General features: G+C 39.4%; 1 protein-coding gene across 1 annotated transcript in view; it reads right to left on the bottom strand.

The window, feature by feature from the left end:
• PROM1 (prominin 1) overlaps positions 1–17,458 on the bottom strand; it is a gene marked incomplete at its 3' end in the record, with an annotated part of 57,357 nt that overhangs the window by 13,693 nt on the left and 26,206 nt on the right. Inside the window, exons 5-11 of the mRNA XM_082315243.1 lie at positions 14,188–14,308; positions 11,360–11,423; positions 8,940–9,029; positions 7,393–7,610; positions 6,904–6,978; positions 5,627–5,690; positions 3,656–3,815 (exon numbers count right to left, since the gene is read on the bottom strand). Of these exons, the coding sequence (XP_082171369.1) occupies positions 3,656–3,815; positions 5,627–5,690; positions 6,904–6,978; positions 7,393–7,610; positions 8,940–9,029; positions 11,360–11,423; positions 14,188–14,308 (792 nt within the window). The remainder of the gene's footprint in view (positions 1–3,655; positions 3,816–5,626; positions 5,691–6,903; positions 6,979–7,392; positions 7,611–8,939; positions 9,030–11,359; positions 11,424–14,187; positions 14,309–17,458) is intronic.

Genomic DNA, 17,458 nt, shown 5'->3' with positions numbered 1-17,458 from the left:
TCTCATTCTAGCCTTTCACCCTCTCCTAATTCCCCCTCTGCTCTTCCTTTTCCCTTTCGTCACCACTTCTCCCAGCTTATATTTCTTAAATTCCCTTTTCTCCATCCTGTTTCTTTGTGGAGAGAAAGCAGGAATTGGAAAACTCAGAGGAAGGAATATCATAATGAATACGCACAGCCAATAAAAAGAAAAAAAAAACATTAATGCTGACAGGCACATTCATAAAAGAATACTTATTAAGAACTACAAATAATGCACCTGTAATTAAGGAATGGCTAGAAAATAATTTGGACAACTACAGGCTTGTTGGTTTCATTTGTACTTCAAGTACTACTGTGTTAGGTTTGACAACAACAGATATTTAAGTGCCAAGTAGATGAGATGTATTTCTCCACTTTTTTGAATCTAAATACAAGATTAACAGAGGCATACTGTAGGAAAATGAAGCAATATATTTATTTCATCAAACATAATCTGAGCTTCAAAGAAAATATTGATAAATTTATCAAATTAAGGCTCACCACAAAAACTGCCAGGTAAGAAATGGGCTAAAGGCAAGGTTATAAGCAAGGTTCTTAAAGTTCAGTCTTCTGCTCACTTCTATGTCTTGGGCTCAGCAACCACGACATGATAGAGTTTTCAGTTCTAGGAGAGGTAAGGAAGGGGGTCAGCAAGACCGCTACCCTGAACCTTAGCAGGGCAGACTTTGGGCTGTTCAGGAGTCTGGTTAACAGAGTCCCTCGGGAGGCAGTCCTGAAGGGCAAAGGAGTCCAGGAATGCTGGATGTTATTCAAGGAGGAAATCTCAAAGGTGCAGGAGCAGGCCATCCCCATGTGCTGTGAGTCGAGCAGGCGGGGGAGAAGACCGGCCTGGCTGAACAGAGAGCTTTCGCTGGAACTCAGGAAAAAAAGGAGAGCCTACCACCTTTGGAAGAAGGGGAAGGCGACTCAGGGGGATTACAAGGATGTCGTGAGGATATGCAGGGAGAAGATCAGAAAGGCGAAGGCGCAGCTGGAACTTAAACTGGTCACCACCGTTAAAGATAACAAAAAAAGTTTTTATAAATGTATCAGTGACAAAAGGAGGGCCAGGGAGAATCTCCCTCCTTTGTTGGATGCAGAAGGTAACCTTGCCACGAAGGATGAGGAGAAGGCAGAGGTACTTAATGCCTTCTTTGCCTCAGTCTTTAATAGTCAAGCTAGTCATCCTCGGGTTTTTCAGGCCCCTGAGCTGGGAGACGGAGATAGTACGCAGAGTGAAGTCCCAGTTGTCAAAGAGGTGGCAGTCACTGACCTGCTCCTCCACCTGGATGCTCACAAGTCCATGGGGCCAGACGGGATCCACCCGAGGATACCGAGGGAGCTGGCAGAGGAGCTGGCCAAGCCACTCTCCATCATTTATCAGCAGTCCTGGTCAACCAGGGAGGTCCCAGATGACTGGAAACTAGCAAACGTGACGCCCCTCTACAAGAAGGGTCGGAAGGAGGATCCGGGGAACTACAGGCCTGTCAGCCTGACCTCGGTACCGGGGAAGGTCACGGAACAAATCATCTTGAGTGCCATTATGCAGCAAGTGCGGGACAACCAAGGGATCAGGCCCAGCCAGCATGGGTTTATGAAAGGGAGATCCTGCTTCACTAACCTGGTCTCCTTCTACGACAAGGTGACCCGCTTAGTGGATGAGGGGAAGGCTGTGGATGTTGTCTACCTGGACTTTAGTAAGGCCTTTGACACTGTCTCCCACAGCATTCTCCTGGAGAAGCTGGCTGCTCATGGCTTGGATGGGTGCACTCTGCGCTGGGTTAAAAACTGGCTGGATGGCTGAGCCCAGAGAGTGGTGGTGAATGCAGTCAAATCCAGTTGGCGGCCGGTCATGAGTGGTGTTCCTCAGGGGCCACTCCTGTTTAATATCTTTATCAATGATCTGGATGAGGGGATCGAGTGCACCCCCAGTAAGTTTGCAGATGACACCAAGTTGGGTGGAAGTATCAATCTGCTGGAGGGTAGGAAGGCCCTACAGAGGGACCTGGACAGGCTGGATTGTTGAGCTGGGGCCAACTGTATGAGATGCAACAAGGCTCAGTGCCAGGTCCTGCACTTGGGTCACAACAACCCCATGCAGCGCTACAGGCTTGGGGAGGAGGGGCTGGAGAGCTGCCTGGCAGAAAAGGACCTGGGGGTGTTGGCTGACAGCCAGCTGAACATGAGCCAGCAGTGTGCCCAGGTGGCCAAGAGGGCCAATGGCATCCTGGCTTGTATCAAGAATAGTGTGGCCAGCAGGACCAGGGAGGTGATAGTGCCCCTGTACTCGGCACTGGTGAGGCCGCACCTCGAGTGCTGTGTTCAGTTTTGGGCCCCTCACTACAAGAAGGACATCGAGGTGCTGGAGCGTGTCCAGAGGAGGGCAACGAAGCTGGTGAAGGGTCTAGAGCACAAGTCTTCTGAGGAGCGGCTGAAGGAGCTGGGGTTGTTTAGTCTGGAGAAGAGGAGGCTGAGGGGAGACCTTATTGCTCTCTACAACTACCTGAAAGGAGGTTGTAGCAAGGTGGGGGTCGGTCTCTTCTCCCTAGTAACGAGTGATAGGACAAGAGGAAACAGCCTCAAGCTGTGCCAGGGGAAGTTTAGGTTAGATATTAAGAAAAACTTCTTCACTGAAAGGGTGGTCAAGCATTGGAACAGGCTACCCAGGGAAGTGGTTGAGTCTCCATCCCTGGAGGTATTTAAAGAACGGATAGATGTGGTGCTCAAGGACATGGTATAGTGATGGACCTAGCAGTGACAGGTTAATGGTTGGACTCGATGATCTTAAGGGTCTTTTCCAACCTTAACAATTCTGTGATTCTATGATTCTATGATTTATTTAACATTGCATTAAAGCCATTAGCACACTTAATCTGTAGCAGTGAAACTGATTATGACACAAAGATAGAAGCAATTATCAATATAGGATCAACTGAAGTGTCAGAATGTAGGGAGAACTTGATGAGCTTGAGGACTGAAATGACTAAAACTGGACAAAGTTAAATGGTATGAAATGAAGAGCTTTATGTTTCAAAAGATGAGATTATTACTCAGTGACAGGAGTCACACAAGTCTCAAATAGGAAGAATATGTTTTTCCCCAAGGTACAGTCAACCCATGCATTCATAAGGGCAGGTAACACACCAGCAGGAACAAGCAGAGGTGCACAAAGATTTACAAGGTGTGAAGCTGAATCCCTGCTACTCCTCCTCTGTGGCAGAAAGGGTGCAATAAAAAGGGATTGGCTTCAAGGCCTCTCCAGTCCTGTGCTCTTGCAACTTACCTGCAACTCATCAAAAACAAGCCCTAAATAAGAAGTCGCCCAGGCACTGTGAAACAATCCATTCCTTTACACATCACATCTTCGACATCTACCTATGTCTATCCTTTCTGAGAAAGACCTGAAGGCCTACAGAATAGAAACTACCTCTTGCTCTGTAGTGGAACAACACCCAGTTGTTGATTAGCTGTAGCTTTGTCTTTTACCAAAATGCCAGTAACAAACAATTGCCTTACAGCATCTTTGTTTCACTGTGTTCATCATCAATAGTTTAATTGCCTTTACAGAACATTAAGATATTACAAAGTATTAACAACAGGTAGCACTTCACTCCTGCCTTACTTCCTGTACATACCTGTAGAAATCGTACTGCTCCACTACTGGAAAATAATCTTGAACGTATGCTTCACTCTGTGTAAGATATATTGTCAAATCTGCTAAAATCTTCTGAACAGGGAGCGTTTTCGTGAAGGTAGTGATATTTGAACCAATGGATTCCAGCACGTTTTTGATATCTAAAAGAATAAACATATGGCACTGTTACAGATTCATAGAAGAAATTTACATTCCATGTATGCATTACAAAATGCTATTAAGCCGTTTGCCACGTGTAACAAGCAAGCCATGAAAACAGGTGTGAGGAAGAGACAAGCAGGCAACAAAAGCATTGAGCTTCAAAGTAACACAATGGCATTTTAAAATGCACGGTTTATTTTTAGCATTCAGTTCAATGATGAAAGATGTAGATGTGGAGCCAGAGTTCTCTCTTTCCTTTCGTTATAATGAATGTGTCACTTTTTATCTAGCCAGCTTAAATCTTTTCATGCAATACTGCAAATGGTAACACTGAGCAAGACAATTAGCCACTAAGTTTACAAAGAAGATCAAAATCTACTTAAACTCCATCCCTTGAGAATACAACACTGTGAAAGAAATTAGACTGCCTATATTGAGAATCTCTACTAGTTATTTTCAACCTTATAAAAAAAGATTACTTAAATAAATTCATTCCAATTAGTTAGCAACAGTTTTGAGATAATGATCAATTAAGCCTTTTCTTCTCCCTCAAATTATGAATGAACATGCTACCCTATACTTACAGTTTAGATACACGCTATTTAGATACACAAAGACATGATTAATTCACTTATTATACATATTGTCTATTTGTAAAATGTACTTTCTGTTTACTCTTCCCCTTCTTTCAACTTGGAACGTACTTGAAAGTGCAGGATGTATAACTACAGGTTGCTATTTGGTAGTAGGCAACACCTCCCTCTTTCTCAAATAACAACTGGGCAAGTTTTTAGCTGTTTGTTTTGATGTTTATTCTTCTAAATTCAATCAGGTACCAAAATACTCTTCTTTTAAAAGTTTACATGTAAATGCAATTTTTTTCTAGTAAAACTGTTTTTTTATTTGATTTGTAATTCAAAGTCAGTTTTTATAAGAACAAAGCCCAACAATTTATAAATAGATAAATTAAGATGGCCTGTCTGTGTTTATGCATATCAGCAGATACCGAAAATGAGTAAATCTGCGCTAGATTTCCTAATAAAAAGCGTAACGTCAGTTTTAGAAAACTGGCTTATTTTAGGCAAGTTCACACAGTGTACTATGCCTGTATACATACTGTGTTTCATTTTGCCTAGGGGGGGTGAAAAAACCAGAAAAACTTACAAGGAACAGCTGTTTATATATGCAGAACAGGTCCACAATGCAAGAACAAAAATTAAAACAGATTAGTATACATACACTATACCACATTTTATTCAAATGTCAAGTGTCCAGGTACTGTCAAAGAGTAACAGTTTAAAGTGCAAGTAACAAAACAATTAAGACAGACATTTAAATTATCCTTAAGGCATATTTTTACCTCCCCTTCGCCATGCACTACATTTTAGTACAGCAACAGGCAGGTTTAGTTTTTTTAACATCACACTCCTAAATACGTCATAGACACATTGGTCAAGGAAACTTAACTCTTCAACCAAATAAAGATAAAGTGTCAGTGCGCAGTTGGGATCCCAAGATTTCTCATTACTTGAGCAGTAAAAAGCCTAACAAATAAAACTCCTCCATAAAATACCATATGGTCTATTTTTTGATTTAATTTTGGGTCCTCATTAAGACACAGTTGCTTTTTATGGTTTTTTGTGGGACCAAATTAAAAAAAAAAAAAAAAAAAAAAAAAGTTTTACATTTCCATTTTTAATGATCTTTCGCCCTGAAAATATATTATCAATAAAAGAAAACAAAAACATCAGTAAGTGATGTAACAACATCAACATTAAACAATCAAAGTGAAAAGACAGTTTGTCCTCACCTGATAAAATGTTCCTGGTCTGATTCACCACTAAGTCTGGAGTATCATTAAATGCTGCATAACCCTAAGAATGTAAGTTGGAAAAATTATAAGAAGTTTCTCATTGCCGAATTTATTGCAATTGTTTTCCTTTTATACAAGGATTAAAAGTATACACATGCTAAAACATACGGCGTCACACTACAGTAAATACAATTTTATCACTGCACATTAGAAAACATCAAAGCAAAACAGGAACACAAGCATATTTCAGATTCAGTTTGCTCTCCAGGATATTCCTTGGGGGGGGACAGAAAAAAAAAATCTACATTTAAATATACATGCATCAGTCACAATCATCTCAAACTTTATAGTACCGTTGCCTGTCAGATCTATCTCATACAAAACTGAGAACGCACTTAGGAAGACTCACTAAGTGAAAGCAGTTACTGTGTACCAGTCAAACACCTCCGCTTTGCAATTCTATGCCTTCTTAACATGAAACACATGTTACAAACAATGAAATCCACCTGCCTCCAAAGACACTGCAGTGCTTTCTCTAGTGAGAAGGGGAAAGGTGTAAACCATGGGGATGAAGCTCAGCAGCTCATCTGGACAGAAAGGAGAAGCCACTGCAGTGGATGCTTGAAGCCTTACTCCCTGCAGGCCTGATCACTTCAGGAGCAGGCAGGGGTCTGAGCCCCCTATACACAGCCTCTGGTTTGAGAAAATGCCTTCTGTTCCTAGCAAACGTTTTCAGATTACTAGATTTTTAAACTGCTCAACTTAAGCCATTTTTTCTAGGTGAAAATCATGGTGTTTTGTGGATAGTCTTGCAAAAATACTAACAGCAATTACATTAGGTCCATTGCACCAGATTTAGTATCAAATACACACAATAAAGAATTTGAAAGACATATTTCAAAATAGTTGGAATACAATACAACAATTAGGAGAGCATGGATTTTTTTTTTTTCTGTAGTTTGAACCAAAAAATAGAGAGCATGCTAGTAGGTCCATGTTTCTGCCTTTTTGGTTTTTTAAGGATTGTTCTTTCGAGCAGACAATTAGCAATACATTTTTGATCTGTAGTATCCTGGGGATATAAAGCACTAAATTCAACACTTCCAAATATTAAATCTTGGCAAAACAATGGAACAATAAGGAGAGAGATCCACCACGAGCCAGGATGAGGCGGGAACAAGAGAATTCTGCTTGAGAAAGCCAAGGGAAAACAAGTGATACGTAAGCATCCCTGTTTATTAATTAACAGTTTATAAGCCTGTCAAGAAACATACCTTTTGAACTAGACTAGAAAGGTCTATTTTAAGGACGTCATTGACCTTGGCAAGCTGTGAGCTCACTCCCGGCAACTAGGAAGCAAAAAGCATTCTTGAGTCACATCAAAGTAGTAGTCTTGCTAATTTACTAAATATTTCAAAGACAGGAGAGAGGGTAAAGAAACTAGAAAGGCGGTGTTTAGTAGAATCTTTCTAGCACATTCCTGAAACCTTTGCTGTACAAAAGTAAAGCTTAACCTCCGTATTTTGGGGAGGGCAGATTATTTCACTGCCCAGAGCATCACTTTAATGTAGCTGCTTGACACACACTTTATCCTCTTCTACACAGAAGAGGAAAACAGTGATTGGAATTACCCCGAAACACAGAATAAGGGAAGGTCACTTATCTTACAAGTGACAGCACACACTGAGCCATTAAGTTGCAGAGATACTACTGGGCTTGTTCAAGGCAATCACACTGCAAAAGTCTGAAAAATATTCTCTTACCCCACTAAAATTGGCATTGATGTTCAGTTGATTTAATGAATTCCTTATGATATTGCAAGTTGAGGCAGCCTGAGCTGCAGAGCATGCAGAATCATTGAGGGTGTTGCCTAGATGCATTTTAGCATCTGTCAAGTTTGCATGAAGCCTCTCTGTTCCCTCCTGCAGAACCTCTACAGAGACGCTCACGTTTTCCAGTGCTTCCTTTGTTTCTCTGATGGCTGCAAGGATGTAAAGTTTTTTAAAAAAAACTTTAGTTAGAAACCAGTCTATAGCTACAGATGTGAAGAGAAAGTGCACATGTGTAAATGTTATGATATTCTTAACAATACTGATTTAAATAACCCTGCCTCCCTCCCAGAAAAACCCTCTAGCACAGAATACATATTTATTGTACATAAAAATACACCACTTATGATTTCCTACAAACAAATGAATGTGCTCAGGCTACTTTTATGGAGATTCTATCCACTTCCCAGATTACTCTTTTCTACCCTTTCCCTACGTCTCCTTACCCAGTGGTTTCAGTAAAGAACTTTAACACTTGGTCGTCAGAAACGGAAAGAAAGCCCATTATCCACAAAACAGTATTTTCAGTATTTTAGTTATAATCTAACTCACAAATTACGTAGCTGCAAGATGAAAGGGAAAGAGATCATGTTGCATTAGCATGCATCAATGAGGATTCAACACTGTCTGGCTTTAGATTTCATCCCAGTCACACCAAACCAAAAAAACAACCACTGAACAAGTATTTAGTAGACAAAAAACCCACACAGACACAACTAAAAATACACAAGTTACAAAAATGAAGTGCACTTCACACAACACAAGGTTTTATGTATTTTTTACCTTTGATAGCCCTTTCCACTTTGACTTCAAGACAAATAAGAGAAATAAAACAAAAAAGGAGAATGATGACGAATGAATGAGAAAGAATTTATGGGTAAAAAAAAACAAAGCGACTCAAGTTCACGGATGCCTTTCCTTTTGCTCTACAAGCTGTATCTGATTCCTGAAAAAAAAAACTTAAATGGGAAAAATAATAATAGAGTATTTTCTTTAAAGGGAGACAGAACTAAGCACGAGCAATGCTAAACTCAAAGATGCAATGAAGAAATGACGGTTAGCATTCTCGTAACAGGCTTGGCAGTGTACAGGACGGGGCCATTGTATGTTCATTCCCTGACCTGCTGAAGACCAACCTGCAAAGACCTATGGACAGGTCTTAAAGCAGTTTTCCTAGTCTCCCTTACATTCAATGGAAAAGGACAACCACCTGGAGCAGGGAATTCGGATTTCATCTCTCTTCAATGACTACTGAAACTAGGTATCAACAATGGCACATAAATCTTGATTTATTTTTTAAATATATTTATAAACCTTAAAATACCTGAAATTCTCAGTTCAAAAGAAACATCAAGGCATGTAGAAAAATGGTAAGTTGAATCATGGTACTGCATAAAGCCATCCCATGCTGTGCACTAGAAAGATGATGCCTGTCTCACCATGGCAACAGAACATTAGTACAGCAATATGTACATCTTTACCTCCTGCCATTGTCAGAACTGCATCAAGTGCGGGTCGCACTTCTTTTCCCAGCTGTTCTTGAACTCTACTTCCAAGCAAAGGTCCAACATCTGTAGTATGGGGAGATAAAAAATCCATTACACACTAGTTCAATTTAAACTACCGCTTAGCATAGGTGCTGTCAGACTCTTACTTAACAAAGTATACATATATTATTAAAATTTCTCTAAGGCCTGACAGTCAGAACTTAGTGACAGAAGATAACGCAGGAACACAGTTCTCCTTTAGCTAGCTATAGGCCTATAAATGAAAGCAGTAAATCAAAATATGGCAGAGAATATTCACTAGCACTTGACCATATAGGTAAAGACACATAACATTTCAACAAACTCCAAAATATGTATTTCATTGCATTTACTACTTTTTTGGAAACAGATTTTTCTCCACAATCTATCTTAAAGGGGCCCAGCATCTGGACAGGAATTTTGTGGTATACTCTTTCACTACACACTATGTTTTTGTAGTGCAAGAGAAATAAGAAAATTAATTCTTTTCCTTTCTCCTGTTCCCCATGTATCCAGCAATGTCAAGGTCACCCACAAGCCAGACCTGCCAGCCATCTCTGTTGAAATCCCTTAAGCATGTCAAGCACATGCCTGCCAGTCCCTGCCCCCTCACGCAGTGCATTCAGCACTGATGCTCACAGCACTGGCTTCATGCTTACCCACTGCCATCCCCACCTCCAAACCCTCCCACCTCACTACCCACAAACAGAAATGAAGCTTAGTTCAGCAAGAACACAGACGAATGCCAAGCAGAGTTTGGTGAAGCATCTTAATGTAACATATCCTTTAGGTAGTCAGTGGGTCCCCTCCATTTTCAGATCATGGTAAACAGCTTTTTGAGTTCTTTTGCTCTTGATGAGATGGGAATACTGCATGGTACAGAAGCATCCATTACTGTCAGCACTGTCATGTCTGGCTTGGGATGAGAACTTCTATCAAGCAGAAAACACTTTTGAGCATTTCCTTAGGGTGGGCAAACTGAACTCATTTACATTTCTCTCGAGGTTTATGCTACTCTTGATTCCCTTAGAATGAAATCCATTTGTCCCCAGGTGTCACACACTTAATTCTGGTATTTCAAGAAAATAAAAGCTATCTTTATTTATTGATGAGCGCTCTAATCACAGATCCAGCTATGTTCCTGTTAACTAATATATTAAATTGGCATTGAGAACAAATAAATATTTAATTTGAAATTTCGTTTGGAGTGCCTGGGAAGCTACAAGCTAGTACTTGAAATGCAGATGTAAATTTATTATTATTATTATTATTATTATTTACTATTATTATTATAGACTTAAAGATGACACACATTTTTTTTAGACCAGAGTGTTCCTGCCTAGAATTAAGTAGGCAGATGCTACTACTACTACTTTTGCAACCAGATTCAATGTGCTTTAGTAGCCAAGACACATTGACCTCAGGGTATGCCAAGCTGGCTGCACTGAAAACTACCTTTAAAATATGTTTTAAACCTAGACAGAAGCATAGATTCTGGGCACAATAAGTCAATTCATGACAAGTGGCATGCTGCCACCAGTTGCATAGTTTGATCCGAGCAACAATCCTGTTTAAGATCAGTTTTGGTATTTCTGTATTTCACTTCAGTCTGAAATGCAGACCTGTACACATTTGTTAAGACCTGCTAACAGTGCATCTTGAATCCTAATCTGCACTGAGTACGGTCAGCCCTTTATTATTATGAGTTTTGGAAAGCGATGCTTACATTCCAAAAATAACCATCAGTGGTTTGGTTGTTTCTGTTTACTGAGAGCTTTAAAAGGTGACACCTCGTATTGTAACTGTGCTGAAGGGGAAAGTGCAGCAGTTGTATTTCAAGTTTTATCTCCTGCTCTTCAACTGCTCATTCGGAAATGGCAAATACGTTAAGCAGCTTTAGAAAGAAGATAAGCTTATACCTCAACTTCTAGCTGAGTAGAGGACAAAGGTATAACAACAAAAATAAACAAATATTGAGATCTCTCACTTGCTGGACCCATCAAAAGAGCTAGTAGCTCTGCTCCTTGACTTTTGGCTCCACAGTTAAAAACTGAGGAATAATAGTCTAAAAAAGCATTAAATATTAGTGGTTACTGAACTATAAAAAGGAAAATAAAATATTAGCCTGAATTATTGTATAAGCAATTTAATAAAATACTTTTATTTCAGGAAATAATATGCATTACAACAACTCTGAGACATTTTATGTGAAAAGAATTTTAGGTTTTGGTCTCATTTACCACTGAGAACAGCACTTCTGCTGGAAAACCATATTCTCATAAATAAAATTTCACTTTGCATTATGAGCTATTTACATCATCTTATTGAAGTCTTTAAATACACATCGTTAACCCCCTTTAAGTCAAAGTACTTACTACTTAGGTCAGAGAGTGCTTTATCCTTAGTTGTGTTGTACTGGCTCACCAAGTAGTCAATTTGCTGAAAAGAAGATGATAAAAAACCTATTAAAATAATTGGAGAAAAGTAATGCTTTTAAACAATGAGTCAAACTGCCACTTGGAAACAATCAATATTTGTGCAAACCCCCAAAATCCTGGCTCTGTACTGCTTTCAGTTAACTAAGTATTTTAAAACCTTGCTTGGCAGAACTGCACATAATAAAAGATGTGTTTAACTGGGAAATCTACTTAATTGGAACATCTCTGGGGTAAATGATTCAGCTTAAAAGTGTTAAGTAGCAGGAACTGCGGCCTTATGAAGGCTTCAAATCAGTCAGGCCAATAAGGTTTTGCATGTCTTCATCTCCGTTATTTGATTTTCTACTGGTATTAGTTCCTTCTTCACGGAGAGACACGTGGCAAGTTGATGGGGTGGTAATTTTGAAGCAATTCACCAATGAGACTGGCTTGTATCTGAGCAGCCTCTCAGAGCTTCCCTTGCAGAAAGGAGCTGGCTGCTCCGTCTTAATGCAAATGTGTTTGGCCCAGTCATAACTTGGGCTCTACCAAGACACCGTAACAATATGAAACAGCAACTTAGTTATCACCAGATCCTGGGTTTGGACAAAATGCTATCAAAGAACCACCCCAAGTGGAAATCTTGCTATACTAATTTTGAAAAGACACTAAATAACCTTCAGTGATTTCTGCGTGTTTAAAATAACACATTACAAATCCTACCCCAATTGAGTTAAAGTAATGTAAAGGTTAACACACTTGACAAATGGGATTCCAACTTTAAACGTGACTCAAAGGTGTACCAAAGAGTAGCTGGCTTGCAGTCTCAAACTTTCCATGGAGTAAAGAAAAAAATAACAGACAAAAAACCACCCTCAAACCAACCTATTGATCATATGGCAGTGGATGTAATTAAATGACAAAGTATGAGGCAGATCTCCTTTTTCTAAAAAAGGAGAAGAAAACTGAGTTTCTTACTAAGAAGGCTATAGGTATACTTTTGTTTGTTTGTTTATTTTGCCTTCCTAGGGTAACCTAAGGACTATAATTTTGCAGGGCTACAGGTTTTCCATTGTCTCCATCAATGTCACAGACAAAAGGCGATTCTGTATAACTAATAGTGTTATCTATAGTCTGCAAATCTTCTATGACATTAATTCTTAGCATGTGACTTCTGTTTACAAATGCTCTTATATGCTGTACACCTCATACTGATGAGTCAAGGACATCAGTTAGGATTTCAGAGCTTAATAGCCCATTAGATGGATTCTACAACTTTTCAAGAGGCTGAGGTCTTCTCCTATCCTTAAGAAATTCTTGCAAATGTGTGTGTATACCTGATACCCATGTACCTTGTCTGTCAAAATGTCTTAGAAGATTTATCTGATGACTGCATCATTAAGTGCCATCAAGTCTAAAAAAGAAAAATTAATAATCCTGCACAGAAACTAAAAACCTGCTACCTAACTGAGACTTTGAGGAACCCCTGGCACAAATGTTCACATCCTGACACTTTTAAATTCAATAATTCAGGCGTTTTTATTAACTTTTTAGCCAGTGTCTATTTTTTTTTCTCTATTAAGATAGTTACTTCTACATGCATAGATTTTCCACTCCGGCATTTCCTCTTGTCGGCACTCAGCATGCTGTGAAGGGGAGTCTAGTGGTTTCTGATGCAACGGGATTACGTCTTTCTGTGCGCCGAGTCAGCGCCAGGCTGACGAAAGGCACTCTGTTTCAAGAGAGGTTGTTGGCACGGCCTCCGCTTCCTGCCATATACCTCCATCACCGGCCTGTCACAACACCGTGCGCAAATGAGTAATTGTATAGGGAACAACTCCAAATGTGGAAACATTTAATGGTATCCCCCAGATGTCTCCTGTTCTCCTACAGTCCTGTCAGCAGAAAAACAGCTCATAGGTTATGGGAGCCCAGAGTTACTGTGACTGGTACGCTACCACACTCATGGATCCCACATAGCTGTGTAAATTCCACCTATTTCTGATTTATCAGCCATGTGCAAGTCAAACACGTTAATTAAATTAAATTTAATTAATTAAAATTAATGAAAGCCAAGATAATAGGACTGCTGGACTTTTCTTCCTCCTAATCCATAAAGAATTGCAATTTGTACGTGGGAAAGTTTACAAGTCTTCCTTACTAGCATTTCTTTTTTTCTTTCAATGCAAAAAAGATACGCAGAGGACTGCTTTTGGAACTTTAAGGAAAGGCTGAAAGTAGAAAGGAGAGAATCTCTGCTGTTCAGTATAGCACAGTATGACACTGGTTTAAAGAAAAAACAGTCAAAAATACTTCTGGAAAAGAAGTTGTTGTAGCTCACTCCCAGAGCACATACAAGTAAGTTCAAAATACAAGAAAACAGGAAAGAGCAACAAGGAATCCAAGTTTTCATGTACTATCTTTTTTTTGTATGTATTCCTCTTAAAACCTTATTTTTTCCAAACGATTCACCTTCTGCTAGCGATTTACACTAGTTCAGTAGGAGGAAAAGGGCTGACAAGCATCATTGCGGCATACTCCAGGAGTACAGCTCAGAAGTTGCTCAAAGAATGCTGACCCATCAGGATAACTCCCAAACATTTACTGCTACGTGAAAATGTCTTACCTTGCATCATTTATTCTACTTCGTGAGACTGACACACAAAGAATAAACAAAATACTGCAGGTGTGATTTATACCAAATAGAAACAATGATTTTCTGCAATACTTCTTATTTACACCTCTTCCCTCCCACCCCCATTCCCCATAAACAAAAAATTCTTTACCGCTGGAGTGTCATTAAGGAAAATTTTCAGATCTTTAAAATTACTGTTAACCAGTTTCTTTGCTCCTCGGACTTGGTTAGTTAAATGCTGGTTGGCAGCATATGCACAGAGTACTCCAACACTACAAAAAATACAGATAATAGATATTTCTTTATTACTGTAAATGCCCATTCTGACATAAAACAGAACCAAAAATTACAGCAAAACCAGCCAACATTATAAAAATAAAGGTCTCCATAAATTTACACACTCTCTTTTTCTTACTACAAGTTCTCACGTGCACCACAAGGCGGAGTAGAGGAATTAGCCATAAGGGCCAATATTGTACTACTAATTCAAAAAAAGAAGAGAAAAAGCAATGTTAACCCGAAGTCTTCAGAAGTTATTAACATACAGCTACCTATCCATTTGCACTGATACTGTTAGAAAATGTGTATAGCCTAGGTAAATTGTACGAGACTTAGAAATGTTAGGCTCTTTTACAAGTATTGTTAACCTTAACCTTGACACAGCTACAAGCAAATGCTCATAAAGTAACTGTAAAAAGAAATATTTTACATTTGAAAACTTCTGCAACATTTATTCATAATGTCACAATTTATTTACGTAATTGCACAGATCTTTTAAATGCACACGAATAGTCCCTATTAATGCTAAAATAATATATAAGCATTTCCTGATAGTAAAACAAAACATGGGAAGTGACCTAGACTTCCAGTCAGCCCACTACTGCTGATTGTCTTCTATTTGATCACTCCCCACTGTAAAATTCTAATTACAGCACGGCAGATCTGCACAAACAGTAAGTAAAAAGGCAACTAAAAGTCCTATGAGAGGCTTCAAAAGGTCTCTCACAGTCCTTCGATTTTTGTTTAGTTTAGGTATAAAATAGACTTAAACAGAAGGATGACTTTTTGTTTTTAAGCATCTCGCATGCACAACAGCTAACCTTTCAGACAAGCACCAGAAAAATCAAGAGTAACCACTGGGGTGGTAATAGCTTCAAAGGCAGGCTGACTACAAACCCACTTGATGGGTTAAGCACTAACTTTCCACAGATTCAACCGGTAGACAGCACAGATCCACTCAACACAGGCATGACACATCCCTAAAGGGCAAACACTGCCTAGAGGCTGCAGTCAGGTGCATTACAGGGAATTCCTGGATGGCACATTTGTTCAGTCTCTTATTTTGCATTGTAGTACAACAGCTCAATACTAGAGAGGCACCACCCTGAAAGGCCATTACGGACATCCAAATGACAGGAGAAGGGAGTCACTAACAGAAACGGTACTTTACTCCTCCCAGACTGTCAAGCTGCCTGAGCTGAGGTGTCAAGAAGACCTAAATACTAATATTTTTAAATAAGACTTAGAGAAAACCCATAACAGACTCCCTACTGGGCACAATACATAAGGTAAGTGTAATTCTTGCTCCAAAGAATGTATGTTCAAAGGAAGCCATAATACAGCCACATAAATGAGAAATGAGATGGTGGAGAGCAAATGGGTACCAAGAGTAACATGATTTGCATATCCTGGCAAGACAGGAGGAAACACCCTGATGATACTTGTCTCCTCTTACAAGTGATCCAAATCCAAACCTTCATCTTCATTTTGCTTTTCCTATTTTAGCTTTCCCAACAAGGCAAGGGCTTGTTCTCCTGGCGAAACTGGTCTCAAGTACAAGAATTTTTGCTGCTCTGACAAATACTCTCAGTAGGAAAATTCTGATTTCAGAGAGGGAAAGATGCAAGAGTATACACCACAGGTGCTGGTCTATTAGGATTGCTTCACTAACATTTTTCTCAATATCCAGAAAAATTCAGAAGAGGATGACAGAGTTTGACACAGAGGTTGCTTCTCTACACAAAATTTCACAGCTATGTCTTCAAAACTGGCTATTAACTACCTTCCCAGAAGTCACTAATGAATGAAGGGACACCACCATTTATCTTACGCCTTATTTAACTAACAGCAAATGCCATACTTTTATTTCCACTATGACCAACACTCGAACAGCCATTACCATCAGCTACCACCCATGGAATGAGAACTCACAATGCATAAAATGCCAAGAGACTGAGTAACTTTCAACATAAGCAGAAGTAAGCGGTTTCATTTTGGACACATGCAATATATTATTTCTTTTCACTCTACAGTGATGGTAATTGTTTTTAAAACTTTTTTTTTTTTTTTTAAATCAGAAGACAAACTATCTCAAGCTATCAGGAAAGGTAAACATTTGTGTACCACTCTGAGGTTCAGAGTTTATAACAACATCCTTGTTCTTTGGACAGCCAGCATTTTTATGTCCTTTCAGTGTTATGCTCGCAGAGCAGAAAGGTCAATTGGAAGCTAACAAAATGGTACTTTGTAAGACTTGAGCACGATCATTTTTCTCTTCAGTCTACTAAATAGAAGGAGTGGGAGGAAACAAGATAGCGGAGGTGCTTTAAGCAGACAGGCCACTCGGAACAATTGTGACTACATTCTGAATGTAACTAAACAAATACACAACATGAGAGAGGAAAAATCTATGTGTTCTATAACTGAGCCTTGAGTCAACATTCAGAGCAGCTACAAGGAGAGAGGCATAAAGCAGGAATAAAAAGGACAAGCCTTTTCTGTAACAGATTAGAGAACTGTTTAAACGGTCTCTTCAGGAGTCAGATATTCCACACTCAATTTCTCGTCAGGTTTCACAGACCAATACAAATGTTACTAATCCAGTCGCAGGGAGGGACCCAAGCTTTTCCTTCAGCTGTGCATGCAAAAAATTTCCCGTCACAGAACAGAAACCCTGAACAGATTTACATACTGGGGACATGCCACCTTCCTCACTACTAGCTAATGAATTTAAGAAAATAATGGACTAGAGATTTCTGTACCAACTTTTACACCAATTCTTCCAGATAATGTTGATTCCCAGGTTCTGAACAACATGCATTACCAATCTTGCAAAGCCAAGAGGCCTTCTATGAAGCCTGCATGAGGTACTTGCCAAGATACCAAGTATCATTCCCTTCCTTCAGACTTGGCTTTCCGTAGCTTCATACACAATAACGTAAGTTCTTTCTTGAAGTTGTAGACAACACAAGCTCTCTTGGAAGGACAGAAAACTGACTATGTGTTTTTCTATCTACTGGCCAGGACACTTTCTACCACCAATATTACATTTGGTATTGCAACGTACACTTTCTTAAAAATCCAATGTCTCTTCGCTGTCTTTACATTTTTTAATTATTGCAATTACATTTCTTTCCCAGAGA

This window comes from Platalea leucorodia (genome assembly GCF_965183815.1).
Source record: "Platalea leucorodia genome assembly, chromosome: 6".
Taxonomy (NCBI): Eukaryota; Metazoa; Chordata; class Aves; order Pelecaniformes; family Threskiornithidae; genus Platalea; species Platalea leucorodia.
The sequence above is the reverse complement of the archived record's forward strand: the minus strand, read 5'-3'. Positions and strand labels throughout refer to the sequence as shown.